Source organism: Sus scrofa, chromosome 18, assembly GCF_000003025.6.
Source record: "Sus scrofa isolate TJ Tabasco breed Duroc chromosome 18, Sscrofa11.1, whole genome shotgun sequence".
Classification (NCBI taxonomy): Eukaryota; Metazoa; Chordata; class Mammalia; order Artiodactyla; family Suidae; genus Sus; species Sus scrofa.
This window is the reverse complement of record NC_010460.4, coordinates 523,655-543,429: the sequence shown is the minus strand read 5'-3', so window position 1 is coordinate 543,429 and position 19,775 is coordinate 523,655. Positions and strand designations below refer to the sequence as shown.

Here is a 19,775-nt window from a genome sequence, read left to right as displayed (position 1 = left end):
CCACTGAGCAAGGCAAGGGATCGAACCCGCAACCTCATGGTTCCTAGTCGGATTCGTGAACCCCTGCGCCAAGACGGGAACTCCAGGACCTTTCCATTCTTGAGGCTGGAGCATGTGTTTTACTCAGAGACTATGTTTGCATATATGTTGCTATGTAACATGTGCAGTAAAGGCTGCAGCAGGACCTTAGAATTTTAAAGTGCTGAAGTTGGGGAGTATTAAAAATACGTTTTATTTTTCTAGTAAGTAAAGCAAGAGTTGAAGAGAGGGACCTGAGAGACGAAGACTCTGAAAGAGGAGACGAGAGAGAAAGAAGATACCGGGAAAGAAAGGTAGGTGGGCAAGGGTGTGCCTGGCAGGGCAGGGCGTCAGCAGCCTTCCTGGAGACACTGCCAAGCAGGACTTGAGACCTAGGACGGTTCTCAGGCACTAAATTCTCACAGGCAAGCATGTGTCTCTGATTCCAGGAGTGACTCTTGGTTCTTTTGAAAAACTTAGAAAACACAAATCAACAATAAGGAAATAAAAACTGGTGCCCACCCGGAGATAGTTACTGAGCAAGTTTAATGTCCTACAGGTTTATGGGTAGGATACGTACATGGGAACTTTATTCTTTCTTTCTTTTTCTTTTTTTTTTTTTTTTTAGGGCCGCACCTGCGGCATATGGAAGCTTCCAGGCTAGAGGTTGAATTGGAGCTGCAGCTGCCGGCCTACACCACAGGCACAGCATTTCGGGATCCAAACCTGTCTCTGACCTACACCATAGCTCACAGCAACACCGGATCCTTAACCCACTGAGCGAGGCCAGGGATCAAACCCATATCCTCACGGATGCTAGTCAGGCTCGTTACCACTGAGCCGTGGTGGAAACTCTGGAAACATTTTTTCTTAGCTTGGATTTTTACTGTCTTATAACAGTAAAACTGTATTTTGCTGTTTTACAGCAGTATGACAGTAACTCATAGTTATGAATACATTTTGAACATTTTTTCTAAACTGTCCTTGCTCTCTCTATGATATTTTAGTGGCTGCGTAATGCAATATTCAGTGATATGGACATGTCATAGTTTTTGAGACACATCTGCTTTTTTTGGACGCTTAGTTGCTTCTAAATTCTTTTTTTTTTTTTTTTTTTTTGTCTTTTTGCCTTTGCTAGGAACACTCCCACGGCATATGGAGGTTCCCAGGCTAGGGGTCCAGTTGGAGCCGTAGCCACCGGCCTACACCACAGCCACAGCAACGCCAGATCCTTAACCCACTGAGCGAGGCCAGGGATCGAACCCGCAACCTCATGGTTCCCAGTCGGATTTGCTAACCACTGCGCCACCAAGGGAACTCCTAAATTCTTTTTTATTATAAAGACATTCATGGTATAACCTTCTTGCATTTATTTACAATCATTTCCTCATGATTAGTTTCTGGAAGTGACCTTGGGAGCTTAAGACACATACTCTATTTGCTGTACCTTAGAGCTGTAATTATTTATATCAGGCTACGATTCCACCTGTCCTAAGTAGCAACTGGGCATTATCACAATTTTTAATATTTGCTAATGTGATTCGCAAGAACAGGGCCTTTTGTAAAAGGGTTTACTGCTCTGTGTTTAGTTACTGTCATGTTACGTCTGCTCACCTCTCTGGTGGGGTGACTTGTTAATTAAGGGGTCCCTTAAAGGTGAACGCTCTGCTAGTCATCTAGGCTAGTTTTCTGTTTGCTCTTTGTTTTACTGTGGAGATTTACTTTTATAGGAAAGTTTAAAATCATGGCGTCGTCAGGGGCATCTTTTCTCATTTTGGTTGTTGCTGCGATGCTCGCGCAGCGGTCTCCCCGCCCCGGGGCTACGTGAGCAGTCACCTGGGCTTTGTTCTGGGTCCTCATAAGTTTTTAACGGTGGAATCCTCACTCCGCAGAGTTCAGCCCCTGTCTTGCCTGCTCAGAGCTCCCGACTACTCTGCTGGTCCACAGACTCGGCCTGCAATCTCCTTGCTCCAGCCTCTGCCTCCTGCCCCGCTGTTCTAACAATCCTCTCTCTCTACTCCAGCAGAGCTCAGCGCCTCCAGCTAAGGTTTCCTTGAGGTGTCAGGGAGAAACAGGGCCTGGCTGACCTGGCCTAGCAAGTCCCAGCAGTTCTCAGCCCAGGGGCCCATCGACCTCCGACCTCCAGCGGGTGGGTTGGGGAGGAGGCCGCAGCGGGCCAGGCAGTGGAGGCACCTGGGCCATAACCAGCTCCTGTTTCACGGCCTCATGTGTTTCCAATGTCCTGTTCAAAGCTGCAGTATGGTGACAGCAGAGACAACCCCCTCAAGTACTGGCTGTACAAGGAGGAAGACGAGCGACGACACAGGAAGCCGAAAGAGCCAGACCAAGGAAGGAAACATCATCACGAAAAAAGCAGCACACGGGAGAAAAGAGACAAGTACTCGAAGGAGAAAAGTCACTCGTTCTCTGACAAGGAGGGGGAAGACAGACACAAAGAAAAACGCCGTAAAGAAGGCTTTCACGTTGATGACGAGAAGCCCCGAGGCCACGTGGACAAGAAGGAGCCCAGGAGGAGGGAGGCCAAGGTGTGGTTTCAGGTGCATCCTTGCTCTCAGCCGCCCCAGCCCAGCTCCGGGGAGGGTACCACTGACCACGGCCAGGCCGGGCTGGGCGGGGCTTGCTGCCTACAGGCAGTGACCTGGGTGAAGATCAAGTTCAGGTCTGTGTCCCGTCGTCAGCGTGCAGAGGTTACTGACCGGGAAGGTGTCACGTGGGATCTTTGGATTAAGTCATTTTTATTATTATTATTATTTTTATTTTATTTTTGTCTTTTTGCCTTTTCTTGAGCTGCTCCCTCGACATATGGAGGTTCCCAGGCTAGGGGTCCAATTAGAGCTGTAGCCGCCGGCCTACACCACAGCCACAGCAACGCCAGATCTGAGCCCTGTCTGCGACCTACACCACAGCTCACGGCAACGCCGGATCCTTAACCCCCTGAGCAAGGCCAGGGATCGAACCCGTAACCTTGTGGTTCCTAGTCGGATTTGTTAACCACTGCACCACGCTGGGAAGTCCTAGGTCATATTTTTAACATGTATTCAGAAATCTAGCATAAACGTTTGACATTTAACCTTAAAAAAGGAAGCTGGTATTTTTTAAAGGGTGAACTGGCCCCTGTTTGTTCTATGTGCTCAGGACACAGCTGTGAACCAAAGAAAGGTTTTTGTTTTCATGGCCCTTGTATTCCGTTGCAGAAGCCCTGCAGAAAAGAAAGAAGCAAATGAGTTTGTAGTGTAATAATATCAGGAGTGACTGGCGAGCATCATGTGGTGAATGTTTTCTGTGCTTTCGAGGACTCAGAGGACCCTTCTCCTTAGTTACGGTTTTAGCCTGGTGGTAGGTGCACTTACTGCCAGGGTAACCGTGAGGTGCCCTGGGGAGAATTGTGCCAGGACGTCTGTTCCTGGAGATGAGTGCTCTTCCAAGCTATGGCTCACTCCCTCTCTATGCATTTTGTTTTGTTTTGTTTTTCTTTTTATGTCCGCCCCTGCGGCCTATGGACGATCCTGGCTAGAGGTCCAGTCGGAGATAGAGCTGAAGCCTACACCACAGCCACAGCCAGGCGGGATCCGAGCTGCACCTGCAACCTACACCACAGCTTGTGGGTTGGATCCTTAACCCACTGAGCAAGCCCAGGGATCGGACCCGCATCCTCATGGCGACTCTGTCGGGTCCTTAACCCGTTGAGCAGTAACGGGAACTCCTTTGTCTGCATTTTGACTCGTTGTTTTAATGACATGTGCCCCCTCCAGTTTTCAGTTAGGGGTGGGGAGGGCATGGTTGAGTGTAACCCATGCAACGCAGGGTCTCCAAGTTGCGCACCAGGGCTGACTTCTCTAGTGGGGGAGTCCAGCCTGACGTGCAGCTGCGCGCCTGCACCCCGCCCTGCTCCTGGGTCTAGGCACACAGCGGTCCGTCTCTGTGAACGTTGTTTATGGTGCAGGAGCCTCCTAAGCAGCCCCCACAGTGTGGACCAGGAATCTGGCGACAGGCGGCCCGCCCTGGCCGAGTCGCCTGGTCCAGGCGCTTCCACTGCTTGGTCTTCTTTTCCACTTAAATGTAATTCTGATAATTGACCTGATTGCCTTTTCTCCTTTCGATCTAGATGGCCACTGAATCATAGTTTTCTCCTGCGTAGCACTGCCGAGTTCATTCTTTTTCCATTCCACTCTATTTTATAGACCTATGCCAGACTGTTCTTCCTGTTTAACCTGTAATTATACTTTTTTCTGCTTGATTTTGGAAAGGTTTTTTTTTTTTCTTTTTATGGCCACACCTGTGGCAAGGAAAGATTTATTTTTATCTCTTATTTTTATTTTTTGGCTTCTTAGGGCTGCACTCGCAGCATGTGGAAGTTCCCAGGCTAGGGGTTGAATCGGAGCTGTAGTTGCCGGCCTACACCACAGCCACAGCAATGCCAGATCCTTGACTCACTGGGTGAGGCCAGGGATTGAACCCGCATCCTCATCAATGCTAGCTGGATTCATTTCCGCTGAACCATAACGGGAACTCCCAGGAAAGAATTTTTTTTTTTAGTACAGGAAGAATAAAAAGAAAAACCAAGAAAAAATTACCCATGATCGCAAACTCAGAGAGAGTCTATTCTGTGATGTGTTTGTATTTCCTTGCAGTCCGTTGCCATGAACTTTCTAAATATGCAAAATTGGAAATAGTGCTAATTTTTCTTTTTATTCTGGGAAATACTTTTTTGTTGTTGCTTTTTCGGGCCACACCTGCAGCATATGGAAGTTCCCAGGCCAGGGGTTGAATCGGAGCTGCAGCTGCCGACCTACACCACAGCCACCGCAACGCCAGATCCGATCCGTGTCTGTGACTTATATCACAGCTCATGGCAACACGTCTGTCTCATAACCCACTGAGCAAGGCCAGGGATTGAACCTGCATCCTCATGGCTATTAGTTGGATTCATTACCTCTGAGCCATGACAGGAACTCTGTGAGTCCCCCCCCCCTTTTTTGTCTTTTTGCCTTTTCTAGGGCCGCTCCCATGGCATATGGAGGTTCCCAGGCTAGGGGTTGAATCAGCGCTCTAGTCACCAGCCTACCCCAGAGCCACAGCAACACGGGATCCAAGCCGTGTCTGCAGCCTACACCACAGCTCACGGCAATGCCGGATCCTCAACCCACTGAGCAAGGCCGGGGATTGAACCCGCAACCTCATGGTTCCTAGTCCGATTCATTAACCACTGAGCAACAACGGGAACTCCTTTTTTTTCTTTTGAGTACCACTTTTTTAATACTGGGACATGTAATAGCCTTCTGGTATTGTGTTGTGGTCATAACATTATTTATTTATTTAAAAATTTTTAAAGTATAGTTGATTTACAATGTTGTGTGAGTTTCTGCTGTATAGCAGAGTGACCTAGTCATGCATCTATGTACATACTTTTTCTCATTCTACCATCATGTTCTATCGGAAGAGATTGGTTATGATTCACTGTGCTGTACAGTAAGAATACCTCATTTATTTATGAGTGACCTATTATTGAACAGGTCAGTAAGTTTTTGGTGTTATATATTAGTCTATGATGACAGATTGAAAATCTTAGTATGTGTCTGATTGTATTCAGGAATAATTTCTTAGAAGTAGAGTTGGAATTTTTTTTTTTTGTCTTCTTGCCATTTCTTGGGCCGCTCCCATGGCATATGGAGGTTCCCAGGCTAGGGGTTGAATCGGAGCTGTAGCCACCGGCCTACGCCAGAGCCACAGCAACGCGGGATCCGAGCCGCGTCTGCAACCTACACCACAGCTCACGGCAGCGCCGGATCGTTAACCCACTGAGCAAGGGCAGGGACGGAACCCGCAACCTCATGGTTCCTAGTCAGATTCGTTAACCACTGCGCCACGACGCGAGCTCCACGAGTTGGAATATTTTTAACGTTGTTACAGCTTTTGCTACCTGCTGCATTGCCCTGCATGCTAACTCTTCTGCTCTGTGCCTTTGATGGGTCCTCCCTGGTCTGGAGCCTCTGCCGTGGGGGGACCTGGCCCCTTCCCCTGTGTCCTTATCTTCACAGAGGGGCCTCATGCCCCTCCCTCACCCCAGTGCTTACTCAAAAGATGGCTCTTTGTAAACAACCTACCTTTGTATGTTGATTTTAAGTTTGTTTTTATTATTTTATTTTATTTTATTTTTGTCTTTTTGCCTTTTCTAGGGCCACGTCCTGTGGCATATGGAGGTTCCCAGGCTAGGGGTCTAATCAGAGCTGTAGCCGCCGGCCTACACCACAGCCACAGCAACGCAGGATCTGAGCCGCGTCTGCAACCTACACCACAGCTCACCGCCACGCCGGATCCTGAACTCACTGAGTGAGGCCAGGGATCGAACCCGCCACCCCATGGTTCCTAGTTGGATTCGTGAACCACTGCGCCACGCTGGGAACGCCTTTAATTTTGTTTTTAAAAATTCACTTAATTCAAGAGAAGCTCATTTAAATTTTTTCTAAGGGTGTGTGGATTTGTGAAATAGCCATTTTCCATACGTTTGAAAGCTTGTAGTTTTAAATGTATAAGGATCTAGTCCGATTTTCTGAAAATAATGCGAACTTGATCGGTATGTTTCTTTTGTTTAAGTAATATTACTGAGTAACACATACTCACTTTTCAGTGTACCCTGTTCCTCTCCTTACGTCAAGTACCGTATTTGCAAGATCGGCAGTAAAAGCAGTTAAGAGCCGCCCGTCCTGTAGATGCTGTTAACGTTTGAGTTCATAACTTGTTTGACAGAGCTTACTCGTTATGATTAACGATATACTAACCAGTGGCTTTGGAATTTTTTCTTTTTTTGAAAGGATGATGAACACAGAAATCGAGGCGCAAGTTCAAAGAGAGAAGGGATTGGCAGCCAGTAAGGAATGTTTTCTTTGGTCGATTATTATAGCTACAGCACGGTCTTCACAGAATGCTTTCACATGAGTTTTTCTTCTTGGGCCTAATTGTGGCCGTAATGAGAATAAATTAGAGATATGCTTCATTTACTAAATTATATATTTGGTAGAGTTGGGCCTGGACCCTTGTTATAAATTACTAGTCTTTTTTGCCTTTTGCATGTTCGCTCTTGCAGCATCGGCACATCGGCCCTCACCTGGGCGACCCTCCCGTGTGGGAGGGGAGAGCGTCTTTGGGGGGGGCTCCTGGGCACTTTTTGGCTTTTGGTTTCCACCCCCTAGTTGAGGACATACCCACAGACCTGCAGCCGGGGTACTGGCCCGGCCACTGCATGTCTACCTCTTCCTCGGGAGGTCGGGGGGTCCTTTGGCGCCTTCTTTTCTGGTAGAACATGGGTTTTATCAAGGATACAGATTAGGGTTTGTGTAGAGGCCCCCCTCCTTTGTATATGAGCCCTATAGCCTGCGATTTGTTCTTGACAACACCCGTATTTGCTAATTCTTTGTCACGGATCAGGAAAACTCAGGGGAAACGCCTTGCCCACATTCTTACAAGTGTGGGCAGAAGTTAGCACTTAACCCTGGGGTGTAGACTCCCAGATTTTGTCTTGCGCATTTGCTGGAACGCACGGTGTAGGCTTTTGAACCAGGTGCTGTATCGAATTGGTATGAATTTAAGTTCCAAAAATTGAGAATCCACTTGAAAATTTGAAAACCTTAGTTTTAGGTCCCAAGTAAACGTGATTAAAAAATAGAACATATTTCAAGATGAGTTTTCTCTTTGGAGTTATAAAGTAGCATTTGGGGTTGATTCTCCAATAAAATTATAAAAATGTTCTAGAACCCTTAGAACGACACAGAGTCACGTGCACACACAATTTTGTTAAGACAGTTTCGTCTCTCTACTAAAGATAGTTCCTATCTTGTATTCCTGCCGAAAGCGTAAAAATAGTTTAAAAAAAGCTTTGGTATTCATAGTTCCACTAAAGCATACTTTACGAATGTACCAACCTAGAGCCGTTCTTAATCATGTCAAATGCTGATCCCACCTTCACTGAGATATAAATGTGTTAATTTTCAGGTCTTCATTGAAATTTAACTTTGCTTCTGCTCGTCTTTGCTTCCTAGGCATGCAGAGAATTTAGCGAGGACTAGTGGAAAAGATAAAGACTCGAGAAGAAAGGTGAGACCCGTGACGCTGATTGTCCTGTGCGGGGTGCGAGGTCCTGATTGCAGGTGGGTATTTGAGAGGTCGTTCCAGGAGACACACTTCAGATGAAAAGACTCAAGTGGGTTGAAAGGCGTAAGGTGGGCAGGGGAAAGCAGCAGACACGCAGCCGCTGTGACAGCGCTGGAGCGATGGTGGTCGAGGCGAAGGGGGGGATGTGCAGTAATAAATGACTGACCGGCAGGAAAACGGCTCTGGTATAAATGCACACTCACTTCGCAGGAGAGCCCCCCAGAATTAAAGGGAAAAGCGGAAAATTCAGCAGGGATTGCAACTTGAGCATCCACTTCCGCTCAAATGGGCAGGATGACAGCATTTCATGCGAACGGATTAGACAATCTAGAGCAAAAGGCAACTCCTGGAAGATGCAAACGAGCGCAGTTGCCTCGAGAAGAACTAGAAAGTCTGAGCAGACAAGCAGTTGGGAAAACATTGCATCGGCGTTGAAAAATCTTTCCACAAAGGTGGACCCATCCCAGGCTCAGATGATCTCACGGGCAAATTCTGCGAGACATTTGTCGTTGAGACTGATGCTCTCGTAGCCCCACTGCTTACATAGTTGTTTCCTGTTCTGGACTCTGTGTGTGTGTGTGTGTGTACACACATGAGAAGCACACAGCAGTCAGGCAGTATCAGTGCACCATTACTCCCAATCTTTATTTTTTATACCGTCTCCATAATTATCACCAGAACTGTCTCCGTAATGACGATTTAATACCTCTGGAATGGTACACCGTGGTGGACACTACCAGCAGACCACTTCCTGGGGTTTTGTTTTGTTGTAGATCACGTGGCCAGCCGATCTTTGCTTTTGCTCCTTGTGGAGAATAACCTTTTCCTTCTCTGGTAATTGTCTGAAACACAGGGCTCTGAGAGAAGGGTCTTTAGCATCTTGTGCCTGTTTTTTTTTTTTTTTTTTTTTTCCCCACTGTACAGCAAGGGGGTCAGGTTATCCTTATGTTTTTTTTTTTTTTAATTTTTTTATTTTGTCTTTTTTGCCTTTTCCTAGGGCTGCTCCCGAGGCATATGGAGGTTCCCAGGCTAGGGGTCCAATCGGAGCTGTAGCCACCGGCCTACACCAGAGCCACAGCAACATGGGATCCGAGCCATGTCTGCAACCCACACCACAGCTCACGGCAATGCCGGATCCTTAACCCACGGAGCGAGGTCAGGGATCGAACCTGCAACCTCATGGTTTCTAGTCAGATTCATTAACCACTGTGCCACAACAGGAACTCCTCTCGTGCCTGTTTTTGTGGGTCTTTATTCCATGCCCACACACAGAAGCACAGCAGTTTTCATAAATCAGGCCCTGGAGCATGTGTGGTTTTGATGGGGGGGGGTGTTATTCATTCTCCCCGGGCAGCGGTGGGTTCCCTTACTGTCTGGCCTCAGCCACACCTTAGAGAAGAGTCAGCCTTACAGAGTTTGTTCCCACACTCTTTTTTTCTTACCTTACCCTGTTTTTTTTTTTTTTTAATAATTTTATTTTTTGTGTTATAGTTGTTGACAGCGTTGTCAATTTTCTACTGTGTAGCAAAGTGACCCAGTCACACACACACCGACACATATGTGTGTATATACATTCTTTTTCTCACATTATCCTCCATCCTGCTCCATCAAAAGTGACTAGATATCTAAGCAGGATCTCATTGCTTATCCATTCCAAAGGCAATCGTTTGCCTCTAAAATATTAACCCCAGACTCCCCATCCATCCCACTCCTCCCCCCTCCCCCTTGGCAACCACAAGTCTGTTCTTCAAGTCCATGAGTTTCTTTTTTCTGTGGAACAGTTCGTTTGTGCCATATATTAGATTCCAGATAGAAGTGATATCATGTGGTATTTGTCTTTCTCTTTCTGACTGACTTCACTTAGGACGAGAGTCTCTAGTTCCATCCATGTTGCTGCAAATGGCATGATTCTGTTCTTTTTTATGGCTGAGTAGTATTCCATTGTGTATATATACCACATCTTCTTCATCCAGTCTTCTGTCAATGGGCATTTAGTTGGTTTCCATGTCTTGGCTACTGTGAATAGTGCTGCAGTGAACATACGGGTGCATGTATCTTTTTCAAGGAAAGTTTTGTCTGGATATATGTCCATGAGTGGGCTTGCTGGGTCATACGGTAGTTCTAGATTTAGTTTCCTGAGGTACCTCCATACTGTTTTCCATAGTGGTTGTACCAATTTACATTCCCACCAACAATGCAGGAGGGTTCCCTTTTCTCCATACCCCCTCCAGCATTTGTTATTTGTGGACTTATGAATGATGGTTGTTCTGACGGGTGTGAGGTGGTATCTCACGTATCTCATAGTAGTTTTGATTTGCATTTCTCTAGTAATCAGGGATGTTGAGCATTTTTTTCATGTGCTTATCAGTCATCTGTATATCTTCTTTGGAGGAATGTCTATCCAGTTCTTTTGCTCATTTTTCAATTGGGCTGTTGGTTTTTCTTTTTCCTTTGTGTGTGTGTGTGTGTGCTTTTTAGGGCCACACCTGCGGCATACGGAGGTTCCCAGGCTAGGGGTCAAATCGGAGCTACAGCTGCTGGCCTATGCCACAGCCACAGCAGCTCAGGATCTGAGCCACGTCGGATCTACACCACAGCTCACGGCAATGCCAGATCCCTGACCCTCTGAGCAAGGCCAGGAATCGAACCCGCATCCTTGTGGATACTAGTTGGATTCGTTGCTGCTGAGCTACAACGGGAACTTCAGAAAATATGTGTTTGTAATGTTTTCTTTCCGTCTTCCAGTTTTTTGGTAAGATTAGTATTGTTCACTAGAATTAGGTGAGCTCCATTCGTGACTTTTAGTTTTTTGACAGTCATCTTAGAAACATAAAATGAATTTTAATAATACATGTAATCCAACGTTTCTGAAATATTATTCTTTTAACATGTAACCAATAGAAAGAATTACCAGTGGGACATTTCATATTCTTTTTTTCACCAAAGGAGCAAAATATGGGCTATGTTTTCCCCCTGAGAGAGTTCGAAAGTGATCTGAACGTACTTACCCGCTGCTTTTGGCTTATGAGTGAGTCATATGTTTTCCAGCATCCACAGTGAATTTCTCTTGCCTCAAGTCTTCAGCGTTTATGGGGAGCTGAGTGGTTTTCTGGACATGGTGGGAAACCCCTCACTTTCCTCACGGTCGCACCCCGTGCTGTCCCCACTCTTCTGGACTGAATGCTTTGGGCAGGGACGGCCAGAACGTGCCTTCCTGGGCCAGGGACCGCAGCAGGACAGGCATCAGCTTCTCCCGTGTTGCTCCCTGGCACCAGGGAGAAAGCTCGCAGGTCTCCCCACTTCTCAGAGGAGGTTGAGGTACTTGCGTGACGTCTCCCCTCTGAGCCAGGACCCCGGATGCCTGCGCAGAGCTGGTGGGCCCTGCAGCTGCTGGAGAGCCTCTGTCCCCGCCGACCAGCCCTGCTCTGCCCCCAGCTCGGCCACCAGCAGGCCACTGCCGTGGAAGCTGGCCCTTCCACGCAATACGGGGCCTGCATTGCCTTGGCGCTGGGGTGGAGGAGCCCCAGCCTTGTGGTTGTCGCTCTGCATGTAAAGCCAGCGGGTCTGGGGAGAAGGCAAGCGACTCAAGAGACCCGATTCAGGCTGTCATCAGGGAGAAGTGTTGGAGGTGGCAGATCACTGGCCACTGGTGCCCCTTCTCCTGAACCGTCCACTTCTGGGGGCGGTCGCCTGTCTGAGCCGCCCTCCTAGGCCGGCCCTCCCTCCTCCATCCGCACACCCACCCTCCTCCTTGCCCGGGGAAGGTCGCCCCCTTCCGCTCCCCACCAGCCCCATCATGCCTGCAGGGTCACCTTGTTGTATTTCTTGGTCCCAAGCCCCTTGGGAGATTGGATGTGGGACGGAGGGGCTGCCCACCGTGGGCAGTGGGATCGGGTTTCCTTCTCAGACGCTTGTCTCCGAACTCGGAACTCCGGGTGCAGGAGGGGCGCACGGAGGGCGGTGGGGACTGGACTAGGGGTGGCAGTCGTGGGGGGTGCAGGAGGGGCGTGCGCAGGGCGGTGGGGGGCGTGGGCCGCAGAGACGCTGCAGTACAGCCCTGGGGGGGCTCGGGGTCCCAGAGGGCTCCTGATGTGTGTGCTGCGGGTGCCGTGTCTCCAGGAGCTAGTGCGAGGAGAGCAGAGACGGACAAGCAGGAAGCCTGGCGGGGGGGATCGTGCGTGATCCCTACGCCTGACAACAACAACAACAAAAAAGAAATGAAAAAAGAAAAAATTAGCACCATCAAATGAGTCTCAGAAAACATAAATTTATTTTCCCAGCCTATTTGCAAGGTTCCATTTATGATTGAACATTTTAATTACGTGTTTGATTTCTACCTCTAGGAAGTTGAAAAGGAAGACATTGATTTAGAAAGTGCTGGAGCTGATGAATATACAGCCAGTTTTGAGGATGATTTTGAAGTAGGTATAAAAATTAACATTTTTCTCATCTTAAGGATAATTTGTTCTAAAATCAGGCACCTAGTAGTTTTTTTCCCTGTTTTTTATTGCTGTTAGCACTCCATATCTGTTTTCTATAAAAAGTTGGCACACGTAAACCATTGCTTAGCAATATGATATAATTAAATGACTTTACAGTTTATTTTATTTTATTTTATTTTTTTTGTCTTTTTGCCATTTCTTGGGCCGCTCCCACGGCACATGGAGGTTCCCAAATTAGGGGTCTCATCAGAGCTGTAGCCGCCGGCCTCCGCCAGAGCCACAGCCACGTGGGATCCGAGCCATGTCTGCATCCTACACCACAGCTCATGGCAATGCCAGATCCTTAACCCACTGAGCGAGGCCAGGGATCGAACCCGAAACCTCATGGTTCCTAGTCAGATTCGTTAACCACTGCGCCACGCCGGGAACTCCCAAATGATTTTACAGTTTATTGTTAGTGCCTTGCAGTCAGAGACGTGTGTATACATGCATGTGCGTATATGCACACGTGTGCGTGTGCACTCTACCTGTGTGTCTCCATGGAGTACACGTGTAGTACATACGTTTTTGTGCACGTAACACCTTCTCAGCACAAACACGCTTGCACGCTGCTGTTGATAGAGCTCTCCGTGTATCTAGCACTAGAGACTGGGGCTCCTTTTTAGGGAACCAGGTGTGGCCGTTCACACAGATTTGTGGTTCAGTGACCGAAGTCCATGGGCTGTGAACCCCTGAGCCACACGGAGGCCTTTTGTCGGCATCACGCTGTTGGCTGTGTTTGGCTCTGGGTGCGCGTCTGTCTCAGAGGCTGCTGGACATCATTCCTCTTGGCAGGACTATGAGGACGACTTTGAGGTCTGTTCTGGGGATGATGTTGGCACGGACGAGCCCGAGTCAGGAGAAGCGGTGGAGGAGCTTCCCCCAGCCAGGAGGCGGGAGATTCAGGAGATTCAGAGAGCCATTCACGCGGAGAACGAGCGCATCGGCCAGCTGTCCTCGAGGCTGCTGGAGAAGCAGGACCAGCCAGTTCAAGCCAGGGGCCCAGGGCCAGGTACGTGAGAGGGTGCTGGCGGGAGCCACGCCCTTGGGCTGCCCATCCCGTGGGGTCCCTCCCAGCCCTTCTGCTCCCAGGACAGTGCTCAGAGCCTCGGTGATACGGCTGTGGGTGGCTGTCACCTCCTGGGAGCAGCTCCGGTTACCCCTGTGTTATCCGTCCACCGTCCTGTTTCTGACAAAGTGACAGTGTGAGGCTTGATGAAACGAACTGATGCGTGCAGGGCTGACGGGGGCGTCGGGCACACAGCGAGCACGGCGAGTGCTCCCTGTGGATCCACCACTGTCATCTGGTGGCCGGAGAGCGTTCGGTCCTGTGTCCCCTGTGGTCAGCCCCGGCTGTTGGGTTTTAGATCACACACCTCGTCCTGGCCCAGGGCAACGGGAAACTGTTAGATGAGCAGCTGGTTCCAGAGCAGTGACTTAGGCCTGCGTTTGGTGTCGATATTCTTCTGGAAGGTGGTTGTCTGCTTGGTCCCCAGCACTGGTGGCCGGGCGCATGAGCCCCGCTTCCCGGGTGCGTTCTTCTGGCCTCAGTCCTGTCACTTTCAACAGCGGCCAGTCTCCTCACTTCTAACGCTGGAGGGGACGTCAGGCGTTTCCTCCGAGGGTTTCTGTGGTGCTTCGCAGCTGCCAGGGTTCTCTGTGCAGGGACACGCACGATGCTCCGGCGTGGGGGGTGTTTGCTGGCCCAGATGTAGGCTGGCCTCGTGGGTCTGAACGAGCTCTGAGACAGGATGGCCGTGCTTCTTGCACGAGGCCACACACATAACCAAGAAGAAGAGAAGGCAGAGTAAGACTCACTTGCAGTAAGTCCGTAGACAAACAGGGCTTAGTCTGTGTGAGAGGCAGGGCAGGTGATGGAGGTCGTCTGCACGGGAGGCCGGGCACAGCTGCCCCCGTCCCAGTGCCCGCTTCGGCCGGCGGTCGCCCTCCCCTCCCCATGACCTGACGGAACCCCTGCCTGTGGCCGCCTGCGTTCTGGTTCTGACGCGGTGAGTGGCTGATCCAGCATCGACTTGCACCTGCTTTTCTTTTTCAGCTGTTTTGCGTGTTCACATCTCAACCCCCTTACACGGGGTACATTCTGCGGGGGCTGCGGAGAGCGGGGTGGGAGTGGAGGACCGCCTCTTATATGTACGGTGAATACGTCGGCAGGCGGGGTGACCGGCGCGTACGTAGCACGTTCTGCCGTGTTGCCCAAAGTTTGACGGAACTCGGAAGTGGTTCCCGTGAGTGCTTGGTCCCCTGTCGCCATAGTTGCGTGTGAAGGCCTCACTGAGCACAGTTTGTACGCTTGGTTCTAATTGTTTTGCTTGATTTATTGTGCTTGAAAGAACTATTTCAGTTTCACAAAAATAGCTTTTTTTTTTTTTTTTTTTTTTTTTCTGTACAGATGCAAACAGTTCCCCTTCCAAGACCCCTGTTTGTGGAATTTTCGTGGATTTTGCAACAGCCTCACACCGTCAAAAGAGTCGGACTCAGGCCCTTAAGCAAAAGTAGGTGTATTTGGAAATTGGCAGAAGGCAGTGGAGTGGTCATACACTTTTCTTCAACATACCTTTTGTTTCTTTTTTCTTTTTAGATCCTCACCTGCGGCATATGGAAGTTCCCAGGCCAGAGGTCGAATTGGAGCTGCAGCTGCCGGCCTACACACCACAGCCACAGCAATGCTGGATCCTCAACCCACAGAGAGAGGCCAGGGATTGAACCTGCATCCTCACGGATACTAGTGGGGTTTGTTACCACTGAACCATGACGGGAACTCCTTCGACAAACTTTGAAAAAGTAGTTTTTCGTTTTGTTTTCCCTGCTGACACTCAGGCGCTTTATTTAACCTGTGCTCTGTTTCCTGTGTCCAGAGGTTGTGTTGTGGGTGCAGGTGTGTCATGCTATAGCAAGGACCCCCGGCCCTAGCATTTGGGTTCATTCTTGGAGGCCCTGGGAGTGAGGCTGGCGGCTGGAATCATGAGCAGCAAGCGGCCTGGCCCACCCTGCACCTGCGTGGCTGAGGGTGGTGGCACTGTGCAGAGCCAGTCCTCTGTATCTCAGATGAGGAAGCTGGAGTGTTTGTGAGTCGAGTCCCCAGTTGGCCTGCGGTCGGGGGCCCTGGTCTCTGGGCCTCCTCATTGGCACCCTTGGTGCCACAGGCCAGTTACATAGACAGGGAGACGAGGCTCCAGGGCAGCCTCTGGTGATGGAGGGATGCGCCATGAACCGCCAGGGCCGCCAGACATCAGAGCCCCACTCGCCTTACTGAGACCTCAGAAATTTGCAAAAATTCACAGAGGCCTGAAAGTGCAGGACAGAGTCTCCGCCCACGGTCTGATGTGCTGACCGGATTCGCTCTGGGCATAGATGCAGGGTTCCACCCACGTGGGCCTGGGTTGGGGGGGGTCCTCCGGACTCCACTGGGGAGGGGGTGCAGCAGATCTCGAGAGTGGGACGTGATGGGGGTGGGGGCAGTGCGTCTGCATTGACGGGAACTGGGGTCTCCTGACCCTCCACCAACTGTGTCAGCACATGCTCCTCCTGTTTTGTACCCGATGGAGGCCAGGCGGCGGAGCGGGAGCGCGATCCTTGTCCGTGGGTGGAAGGATGGAAGCAGGCAGGCGGGACTGGGGGCCCGAGGGGGCCGGCGAAGTACAGTCATGGGGTAGAGCCCCGTGGCCACACTGGGCCCCACACCAGCTCCCGTCGTTAGGGACGGTCACGCTTCAGACCCACACCCAGGCGGCGTTCCCAAGGTCGCCGAGATCCTGCTGCCGCCACCGCCCCAGCCGCGTTGTTCAGGTGACACGCTTGTTTCCCCCCCCCCCCCTTCGCAGGACGCGCAGCACCAAGCTGCTCAGGCTCATCGACCTAGACTTCTCGTCCTCCTTCTCCCTCTTGGACCTCCTGCCCGTGAGCGAGTATGACAGGTACATCAGGAGCTTCGGGAGGAAAAACACCAAGCAGGTGGGTGCCCGGCTCACAACCAGGCAACAGGGCGCGGGGCAGGTGCAGTGCCATGTGTGTCATGGGATGTTGGAGCCGGGGTGGCTGGGAAGGACACAGCCCCCAGGGCCAAGGCAGGGCCCCCCCCAACCTGTCCTGGCCCCTAGCGGAGGCTGTGCAGGCGGCCTCGGTGCCACAGCCTGGCCACAAGGCCGGACCCGATGGCTCCCACGCTGAGCGCCGTGGCCCCGTGCCACAAAGTCACCAGATGTCATGTCTGCTCACTTGGTCAGGTCCCTTTGGGCTCGTAGCCATCGTGCAGGTGCTCCGTGTCCGGGGTGGAAGCTGACATTCCCCTGACTCCCCAGACGCTGGGCTCCTCTGAAGTGTCCCTCCCGCCTGGTCCATCCACTCCCCTCACCTCTCACGTCTTTCTGTGCCAGGACCCTGCTCCCCTGCCTGTGTGTCCCCGTGTAAAGCCTTCCTATCACCTGTTTGTATCCCCTGTACCTGACCAGGTCCCATCACCTGTCTGTGCATCCCCCGTACCCCACCAGGTCCCCATCACAGTCTGTGTGTCCCTGTATAAAGCCTTCCTATCACTTGTTTGTATCCCCCGTACCTGACCAGGTCCCATCACCTGTCTGTGTGTCCCCCTTCCCTCACCAGGCTGTTGTCACCCACCTGTCTTTCTCCATTACCTGGCTTATGGGATCCCTGCCCCTCCTCTCATCTGCCTGCCTGCCTGCGGCTGCGTCCGTGGCCCGTTCTTAGGTAAATTAGGTGACCCCTCCCTGATGGCTAACCCTGAGGTCCCCCGGCTCCAGGTTGCTACAGCCGGTCTCTCACTGTAGCATTGTGTTCCCTGCAGTATCTCCAGTCATTGAGCACGTGACAGCCAACCTCCCACGGTGGAGAAGTGTTCGCGTCAGGGTCCCCGCTGACATTTCTGTTATGTCCCCGCCGTGTCGTCTGTCCACACGCTCTGGGGCATATTCAGTCCCCGGTCCTTCTATGGGAAGAAGGTCACAGGAAGAAATTTAGGAAGCTGACCAGTTAGTCTTGGCTTTATAGGCTGGCTCACTCTCACCTTGAGCAGCTTATCTAACTGCTGTTTCCCTCATCTCGGAGCTATGAGTTACGGTCAAAACTGTCTTTACTGAAGCTTACATCTTTTTGAAACGAAACAAAACAAAACAAAACAAAACTGTCTGGTTATGCAAAGCCACTGCGTTCTAAGAGAATAGGATGCCAGTGGCCCAGGTAACAGTATTTTCAAACCAGAGCTGAATTGTTTGATGTGACTTTTTAAAAACAGTTTCAAAATTGAGGCTCGGAGTGCCCATTGTGACACAGTGGAAACGCATCCAACCAGGAGCCATGAGGCTGTGGGTTCAATCCCCGGCCTTGCTCAGTGGGTTAAGGATCCGGCGTTGCCGTGAGCTGTGGTGTAGGTTGCAGACACAGCTTGGATCTGGCGTGGCTGTGGCTGTGGCGCACGCTGGTGGCTACAGCTCTGATTCAACCCTTAGCATGGAAACCTCCATATGCTGCAGATGCAGTCCTGAAAAGCAAAACAAAAAACAAAAAAAAAAAAAAGAAAGAAAGAAATTTAGGCTCATATTTATCAAATGTTTCAGATATAAGCAATCTTTGCATGATTGTTATTATGCCATGATCCTTTGTTCTTTTTTTTTTTTTTTCCATTTCTTGGGCCGCTCCCACAGCATATGGAGGTTCCCAGGCTAGGGGTCAAGTCGGAGCTGTAGCCACCAGCCTACGCCAGAGCCACAGCAACACAGGATCCAAGCCGCATCTGCGACCTACACCACAGCTCATGGCAACGCCGGATCCTTCACCCACTGAGCGAGGCCAGGGATGGAACCCGCCACCTCATGGTTCCTAGTCGGATTCGTGAACCCCTGCGCCACGACGGGAACTCCCTTTTATTTATTTATTTATATTTCTTTTTTTTTTTTTTAAATTGAAGTATAATTGATTTACGATGTCGTGTAAATTTCTGCTGTACAGCAAGGTGGCTTACTCAGATATAGATTCTTTTGCCTATCGTTATGGTTTATCGCCGGATATTGAATATAGTTCCTGTGCTCTCCAGTAGGGCCTCGTCGCGTATCCATCCTGTGTATACTAGTTGGCATCTGCTGATCCCAAACTTCCAACCCCCGCCCCGTCCCCAGCAACCACAGGTCTGTTCTCTGTGTCCCTGTTTGGTGGAAAGACGCATTGGTCTCCTACTTTAGATTTCACCTATAAGGGCTGTCGTGAATTTTTCTTTCTCTGTCTGACTGACTTCACTCACTGTGGCCCTCTCGAGGCCCATCCATGCCACTGCAAATATGCCACGATACTTATTTTTGATAAAGGCAACGAGACTGTAGTTACTAACTTTAAAAGGGTTCGTTGTTTAGGAGTTCCCGTCGTGGCGCAGTGGTTCACGCATCCGACTAGGAACCGTGAGGTTGCAGGTTCCATCCCTGGCCTCGCTCAGTGGGTGAAAGATCCGGCGTTGCCGTGAGCTGGGGTGTAGGTCACAGATGTGGCTCAGATCCCGCGTGGCTGTGCCTCTGGCGTAGGCCGGTGGCTACAGCTCTGATTCAACCCCTAGCCTGGGAACCTCCACATGCCGCGGGAGTGGCCCAAGAAATGGCAAAAAGACACACACACACAGTGTTCATGGTTTGTCTTTTCAGTGACAAGAAAGCGCTCTGAGGTTGGGCCCCAAGCTAACTCTGGCACCCATTTGTTTTCAAGGCCTACGTTCAGTGTAATGAAGATCGCGTGGAAAGGGACGCCCAGACTGAGGAGGTCGAGACCCGGGAGGTGTGGACTCAGCACCCAGGGGAAGGCGCAGCCGTGTCTGGGGGTAATCCGCTTTCTGCCGGCCCCCTTGGAAGCTGTGTTTAGCTCCTTTCTTGTTCCAAATTTCCAGCTCTAAGTGCAGCTTCCAGACATTACGTCCAGATGGAGGGAGGCTCCCACAACCCGCAGGGCTCTGCTCACTCGATTCTGCTTGTTCTTTACGTGCCGAATCCTGTTTCACTCGTGGTTGTTCCCGAGGAATTCCTTCTGTTTCTCCTTCATCGGGGAAGCCTCATCTTAAGAAAATAATGCATCTGCATGTAATGTGTCCATGAT

The 19,775-nt window shown here is 50.4% G+C and overlaps 1 protein-coding gene across 4 annotated transcripts in view; it reads left to right on the top strand.

The window, feature by feature from the left end:
• WDR60 (WD repeat domain 60) overlaps positions 1–19,775 on the top strand; it is a 47,980-nt gene that overhangs the window by 11,713 nt on the left and 16,492 nt on the right. For 2 of the 4 annotated variants that reach the window (XM_021079024.1, XM_021079026.1), the window contains exons 4-12: positions 244–332; positions 2,271–2,576; positions 6,852–6,907; positions 8,076–8,130; positions 12,531–12,608; positions 13,464–13,680; positions 15,079–15,181; positions 16,511–16,640; positions 19,392–19,503. In XM_021079024.1, the coding sequence (XP_020934683.1) occupies positions 244–332; positions 2,271–2,576; positions 6,852–6,907; positions 8,076–8,130; positions 12,531–12,608; positions 13,464–13,680; positions 15,079–15,181; positions 16,511–16,640; positions 19,392–19,503 (1,146 nt within the window). The remainder of the gene's footprint in view (positions 1–243; positions 333–2,270; positions 2,577–6,851; positions 6,908–8,075; positions 8,131–12,530; positions 12,609–13,463; positions 13,681–15,078; positions 15,182–16,510; positions 16,641–19,391; positions 19,504–19,775) is intronic. The other 2 variants (XM_021079027.1, XM_021079025.1) reach the window with 1 other exon arrangement.